Source organism: Anolis carolinensis, chromosome 1 (assembly GCF_035594765.1).
Source record: "Anolis carolinensis isolate JA03-04 chromosome 1, rAnoCar3.1.pri, whole genome shotgun sequence".
Taxonomy (NCBI): Eukaryota; Metazoa; Chordata; class Lepidosauria; order Squamata; family Dactyloidae; genus Anolis; species Anolis carolinensis.
In genome coordinates, this window is record NC_085841.1 from 240820891 (window position 1) to 240828572 (window position 7682).

Below are 7682 nucleotides of genomic sequence, written 5' to 3' on the forward strand. Positions count from 1 at the left end.
ACCCTGTTCAGCCCTGCGACTGACCTAAAAAGGTCTAACGTACAAACAACAGAAGTCTCTTGTGCCACACACAAGATAGAAGATTGTGTCTCTTGGGTACAAAATGAGTTTGAACTCAATCAGCTCAGCATGGGGGAGATGGAAGAAGATGGGATGGTATCTTGCACTTCTTAGTAGACTCAGGCTAAAGCAAACTGCTGCAGCCTCTCCCCACTTGAACACAAACAGGATTGATGGAGGCACTTGTGAACACATGCAAGTTTCCATAAATCTGTTCTTACTTGCAGTTTGGTGTCACTAAAATTACACTTTTATACAGACGGGATCCTAAATGGCCACTTTTAAATCTCAGCTGCAAATTGATGGGATTATGGAGTTTACCAGTAAGGCAAGTTCAGCATGCATCAAATTCTGTGTTTATTCTGATATATGCACACATTTGCCTCTTTGTGTTTTGATGAGCACATATACCTGTCTGAGTTTCTCTTTTTGATTAAACATACGCACGCACGTGTGTCATTCATGTCTTGAGGCCCCAGCTCGCTTGGCTGGAATCTCTAGCCGCCAGGCCCTGTTCTAGATGAATACACTTGAAAGCATTTTTTCTCTCTTACCTACTAGATTTCCCTGGGAGGAGAAAAATTGGCTCACTTTATCTTCATTAGTGTCCAGAAGCCTCTCCAGGCTGCTTTTGTTGAAACATCATGACTTCCAGCCTCTTGCTTGGGCCCTCTCTCCTGATTCACAGCACACTCTCCAATGTTTCACAGGTGAAACTAGAACATGTATGGTTGAGCAACATTATAGTCTGATCGAGACAACAAAAGCTACAAATGCGGAAGGAAGAACACACAAGATAGAGGAGGCTGCAGCTGTCTGCATTCTCCCAAGCCTATTGGGAAGGGCAAGTTGCCTCTTTCTCCTCTTATTTTCCCCTTGCTGAGTTAACTGAGCACAAACTACTTTTACACTTTGAACAAAGGACAAAGGGGGAAAGGGGAGAGGAGAGAAACATTATAAAAGCAGGTGAAAAAAATGGTATGACAGAGGATTAGTCAGGATTATCCCTGTCAAATCAGGACAATTGGAAGGTATGTCATTGGCCCTTTGGGTATAGGCAGGGTGCCAGGAAGAGGCAACTTACTGTCCCTGGTCTTTCTCATGCTTCGAAACGTCACCCTTTCATTTAAAAACAATAGTTAAATAGTGGACATCTAGGTTCATATCTCTTGATGGGAAGATCTGCTATTAGTCCTCTGAGTGATTTGAAGTAGATCTCATTCAAGTCTCCTTCGTCCCCATTTGCTTAGCATCAGTAAAAACAAAATTGCTCCCTTTCCCCACAAAGTTGTTGTTGTTGCTGTTGTTAACTGCTATGAAATACACTTTGACTTATGGTGACCCTCATGAATGAGAAACTCCATTGACAGCACTGTTCATGGCTTCCTTGATTAATCATATCCACCTGGAATGTGGTTTTCTCCTTTTCCAAATGCCTTCTGTCTTAACCAAGCATTATTGTTCTTTCTAGTGAGTCATTTCTTTTCGTGATGTGAACAAAGTACGATGGTCTGTGTAGTTATCTTGGCTTCTAGAGAGAGTTCAGGTTTGATTTGATTTGTTGTTGTTGTTGTCATTGTTGTTGTTGTTGCTGCTACTGTTGCTGCTACTGCTGCTGTTGCTGTTGCTGTTGTTGTTGTTGCTGCTGCTGTTGTGTGCCTTCAAATCATTTCAGAATTATGGTGATCCTAAGGTGAACCTATCACAGGGATTTCTTGGTAAGACTTATTCAGAAGAGGTTTGCTTTTCCCTTCCTCTAAGATTGAGACACTCCATGCAGTCACGCCGGCCACATGACCTTGGAGGTGTCTACAGACAATGGACAAAGGGGGAAAAGAAATGGAGATGAGCACCAACCCCCAGAGTCGGACACAACTAGACTTAATGTCAGGGGAAAACCTTTACCTTTATCCTTAAGACTGAGAGAGTGTGACTTGCCCAAGATCACCCAGTGAATGTCCATGACTGTTTATTAGTCTTTTTAGCAAAACCCTTCTCTGGCATCACATTTCAGATGATCCCTCCCGCATCCGCTTCTTATCAGTTAATTTTCTTTCTATCACTTTTCTTCACTCCTCACGAAGTGCACTACTGAAATGAAGAAAGCAGAGGGACACAGGTGCACATCTGTGTGTGGAAGGACAGTGAATTCTGTTCACTTATCAAATACAAATTCCTTGGCTCATATATCTCTCATGTTAATCTATGTTTTATGTACCAAGCTCCATCTAGGTAAACTCAGGGTTATGGTGAAAAAAATAAAATATTCATCAATCCGCATAGCCTATGCAGCCAATCTGTTGCAAGCCAGATTTTGCCCCATCACCAAGGTATTAAGAACAATACAGAATCAAGCCCTTGGCAATTTTCATAGCTTCTTCCCATCCACCTCTTCCCTGAATGGTTCTTCCCAACACCATAAGACTGCTATTAATTGCAGAGGAGCCTTGGCATGTCTTCCATGGACATGATCTCCTATGTGGGAAAACACCTTCAAATCCTAAAGTTATGAAGAGAGGAAACACCATACAAAATTTACCTCTTTTTTCGAAGCAACCCTTACAAAAGCAATTCCCTCAGGTGCACCCAGTCATATGAAGATACTGAAAGCAGCAATTTGAGCTTTTTGTGTCACATGTAGCCTCTGAGTTCCCCCAGATATGAATGCTAGGAGTACCATGGCAACATTGTTGTCTGGTTTCAGATAAACAGAAGTGGGAGGACTGCATCATTTCTTTCCATCACTGCTAAAGACAAAATGTCAAGAGAAGCAAGCAATCAGCCCAGCTCCCTTCTTCTATCTATCTGCAAAGTCCTCCAATGGATTCTCTGCAGTATTAACAGGGAGCTTGTTTATTCCTGAACCATATTCCTTTGAGTGTTGCGAGCCACATACTAGAGATAGCTATGGATGGAGTCAAGAATGTGTGACCATCTCACATGCTTTTTCTAACTCTCTTTCACACGTGCCCCTCCCATCCACCTGCTCATCCATCCACCTGTTAATTCAAGAGGAGAAAGCAATGTCCAAGTATATCTTAGTGATAACATGAAGAGTGTGATACACCCATTTACAGGTATTTCTGGGTATGTAGGGGAAAATGGAAGTGCCTATAGCAGTAGTTCTCAATCTGTGGATCCCCAGATGTTTTGGTCTACAACTCTCAGAAATTCCAGGCAGTTTACCAACTGTTGGGATTTCTGAGAGTCAAAGGCCAAAACATCTGGGAACCCACAGGTTGAGAACCACTTGCCTATAGCATAATTTTTAAAATACTAAACACAGCTGTCCCTCCTTTAAGATGCCTCATGCATTCCACTCATTGGGAAGTCCTTAGCCTCTGCCTATTTTAGCAGAACTGAGCACATCAGTGACATCACTAGTTGCAGGAGGTGCATTGGGTTACACCTTCAGAGAGGCAGGACCCCAAACTGCATGTCTATAAATGTTTGCCCAGTGTTTCAGCATCAAGTTATTATTTAGCATCACAGAATCATAGAGTTGGAAGAGACCACATGGACCATCTAGCCCAGTCCCCTGCCATACAGGAAAACGCAATCAAAGTACCCTTGACAGATGGCCATCCAGACTCTGTTTAAAAGCCTCCAAAGAGCTGTCGTTGTCCGTAGACACCTCCAAGGTCATGTGGCCGGCATGACTGCATGGAGCGCCGTTACCTTCCCACTGGAGCGGTACCTATTGATCTACTCACATTGGCATGTTTTCAAACTGTTAGGTTGGCAGAAGCTGAAGCTAACAGCGGCCGCTCACGCCGCTCCCCGCATTAGAACCTGGGACCTTTCGGTCTGCAAGTTCAGCAGCTCAGTGCTTTAACACACTTCACCACTGGGGTTCCTGATTCAATAAAATGCATATATTAAAACACATTTCTGTGAAATACAGATATTAAAATACATGGATCAAAGATTAAAACATAATAGTCATAGAATGCAAATTTAAAACTCATGGTTTAAAACTGACTAAGTAGACCTGCCGGAAGAAATAGGCCTTTAGTTGTATCTTGCATTCTGACAGTAGATTTAGCTGTCAGATCTCTTCTGACAGGTCATACCACAGTCTCAAGGCAGCTGATATCCTCTAAGTAGCCATTGCCAGTTGTGTTCTGGCTGGCTGGAGTATATCTGTGGTTATGTCTGACTATAGGGATGTTTTAATAAAAAAAAAGTTTCTGCTGAAACACTGCACAATTTTTTTTAGTTAGTTATTTTGGTGTCACGCCCTCTGATGGTATCACCTTTCACACCCTCCACACCTCTAGTGATGTCACTGCTGGGCAGTGCTTGAAAAACTTAGTTTTTTGGGATAACAACTCCTAGAATCCTCCAGCCATCATGACCATTGCGGAAGCAGCTCCTGCCTGGCTCAGGTGAAGTGAGGCAGGGAAAGGAGTGTAGGAACATTAAATACACCTACCGTGTATTCTGGGTTCATGAACTATAATGCACAACAAAACATGAACCTGCTTAGGAATCATAAAGCAGTTCCAGAAGGTTTAATAAATTGCACTTGTGTTATCATCTCATCCTAGAGAAAATCTAGGATGGGTCTACTAAGACCTTACAGGATGATGAGATAATACACCATCTGGACCTATCTCACCTGTTAGATGATGTGTATTGGTCACTACCACTCCTTTGGCATAATAACAATCTAGTTGCTTGTTTCACCTGGCTGTTTGTTATGCTCCGATGAAGCAATTAAGCACATAGCCTTTCTCCTCTTCTTATTTTTTAATGTTTGCTTTTAATTGATGATCTTTTCCAGCTACTATTTGGTCAACCAGTTGTAGTTCACTCCACTGCTGCTTGCAGCAAGGGCTGTGATGATGGGATGACTGGGTAAAATCAGAGCAAATGCCTTTCATTATGAATAAAGTTATCCTTTTCATCACAGTGGTTATCAACTGGTTAACAAATGTGCTTGTCCATTTGCTCCATATTGTCATACAGATCTAATGATCCAGTGGGCCTCTTTCAGAAGGTTCTTGCTCTGCTGAGACCTCTGCTTCTATCTTTGGTTTTTGTCAAGGCACTGGCTGTCTAGATTTAAACCAGCTTCACGCAGGATCTTCTGGACCATTGGCAATATGAGGTGTCCTCTTAGGCTGTCAGAGATATCTGCCCTTCCTTCACTTGGGTTGGAGGAGTACTTTGGAACATCAGCACCATCATGATTTGTGTCTCGATGTATGTAGCCAAATGAAGACATATTAGATTCACCGTCGTGCCTGTTCTCTCTGGTTTTTTCCAATAGATGTTGCTGTATCTGTTTCAGTGCTGCTACAATGAGCTCTTTTGCATACAGGTCCATTGATGCCTTCTCTGACCTTCTGCTATCTGTTGGAATAGACTTTCCCAGACCACAGACGTGGTCCTTCCCTTGACTATGAGATTCCCTTTTCAAGGATGCAAACTGAAAGTCCTGGGTTCTTTGGTTTGACTGGGCACCAGCTTTATACGCTGTAAATGTATAAGACTTAGGCCTATCATCCACTGAAAGAAGTTTAAACAAACGTTTCACCATGGCTTCCATGACCTCTGATGTCTTCTGAGTTCCCACATTGTAAAGATTTCTCTTCAGTCCATAAACAAAATCAGAGTCCGTCATGAGGGCCCCTGTAATATTGTGCAGATTTTTCATAGAGGAATCAATTAAGTCTGAGACAACTTCCTTAGCGTGCCGTAGGAGCACCTCTTTTAAAACAGTACATGCAGGCAGAGGACGCCGACCTTTTTGGACTTTCATGGTCTTCAGAAATGATAGCATCATGTCTGAGGCAACTTGGTTTGCATACACCATCATTCCTTTACTTACAGAAGTGCCATCATCCATCCTAAATTTGTCTGAATAGGTTGTATCTTGCATCTTTTGGGCATTTTCACTGGTGAAGGCATCTTCAATCTTGACTGACCGTTCTTGAGGTGGCTTTTTGCTGACATCAGCACCCTCAGAGGCAGGAGATTTTGCCTCGGCACTATAGGGACTAGTAATGGTGTGTCGTGTGCACTTCCCTGAACTTTCCCATTTTTCTTTGATCTCCTTCCGTGTCATTTCAAGGACTAAATTGCAGAGCTTATTGGCATAATATGCAAGGTCTTCAGGGTTTGGTCTTTCACTACTAGATTGGCTTGGAGCAGTGTTGTTGTTGTTCTGGGATACTGTGTCAAACACATTGGCGTTGCAAGGCATTTCTGAAGGGGACAGTGCATGTTGGAATCCTAGTGCATATTTCTGAAGGTCATTGCTGAGCCAACTGACCACACTGGTGTCTTTGGAGAAGCCTGGTTTTAAAAGGCAGACTGATCCCTCTGCATTCACATGATCACTTTGCTCATTGTCCTTGATGATGACAACCTCCTTATCTTCAATATCCACTAACTCACCTGTAGAATCAGAGATGTTGCTGGGCTGGTCAGTAGGTATGTTTAAGCCTGGAAATTTGTCTTTCATGTCAGCTACATCAACAAAGCAAACCACTTTACATTGCTGGTCTTTCGGTCCATCAGGACTGTAGAAGTTGACCTTACACATACCAGCTTGGCTGTTTAGCCAGTCGAGTTCATGCGGCATCTTTGTTGGCTAAAAGTGGAAATGTCTCAAAGAGCTGTAGTGTGCTCTCCTTTTGGCTGAGCAGCTTGGATGACCCGGCCAGACTTAGGATGTTGTCTCCTCTTAGTTTCCCATACTCTCTTCCTTCCTACCAGTGGTGTTCTCACTTAGGTGGACACATAGCAGCAGTGACTTCACAAAGCATCACTGTTCCCCACCAACCAGCAATGAGTTGCCAATACTTGAACACGAGAGTGTCTTTCTCTCCCTGCTGTACCCAAAGCTGCCTTTATCTTTCAGCTGAGCAACCTCGGTGATGACCCTGCCAATCTTAAGATGTTGCTTGCCTCAGCTTTCCATGCTCTTCTGACAGCAAGGGACATTTTTCCTGGTATGGACATGTAAGCAGCAATGACATCACAAAGCCACCGATTCACTCACCAACCAGTCAGGTGCTAATGTTTTAACAAGAGATGGCTTGCATTTTTCTTCTTTCAATGAATCATAAATATTCCAAGTAATTAAGACATCACTTTTGATTTGTCAGGTTAACCAGAATGGAAATATATAGCAGCCAGTGAAGTTCTGGGTCGATAAGAGAGGACTGCTAGAAGGCAGGATAGGACGATGACTTTGGTGAGTTTGAATTTCAAGTTTGCCTGGTTGTATTAAAATTATTTTCACCAACAATCACCTTGGAAGTAAGGAATTACAAGTAACAAAATAATCTATAACAAGGTATGCTTTGGAGGGTTGCAATAAGAGCAATAACATAGTCATATTTAAAAAATAATGAGAGGCATAGATAGACAACATGTCCCGGTCCCCCACCACTCACCACTGTCACCCTTCATCCTCAGCTTACATCAGTTGCTGCACATTGAGTTCAAAGGACAGAAATGGACCATACAATGGGCTTATGAAAGAGCCTCTAGGTTTTTTTCTGTTTTCTCTGATATGGTCTGATTTATTCCTGGGAATGTTTCCTCATCTCTGTCACCAAATCAGATCCACTCCCTGGGGTTTTCATTGAAATTGCTAACACCCTGAG

The 7682-nt window shown here is 42.7% G+C and overlaps 1 protein-coding gene across 1 annotated transcript; it reads right to left on the reverse strand.

Moving 5' to 3' along the window:
• Positions 1-4545: 4545 nt before the first annotated feature.
• On the reverse strand, positions 4546-7012 carry LOC103278830 (A-kinase anchor protein 4-like). Its single transcript, XM_016994067.2, has one exon. It carries the CDS (start codon positions 6650-6652, stop codon positions 5090-5092), a length of 1563 nt encoding a protein of 520 aa, XP_016849556.1. The 5' UTR covers positions 6653-7012; the 3' UTR covers positions 4546-5089.
• Between the last annotated feature and the right edge of the window lie 670 nt (positions 7013-7682).

Excerpts from the sequence above, each read along its gene's own strand:
- LOC103278830 (XM_016994067.2), bottom strand. The coding sequence starts at position 6,652 with ATGCCGCATGAACTCGACTGGCTAAACAGCCAAGCTGGTATGTGTAAG.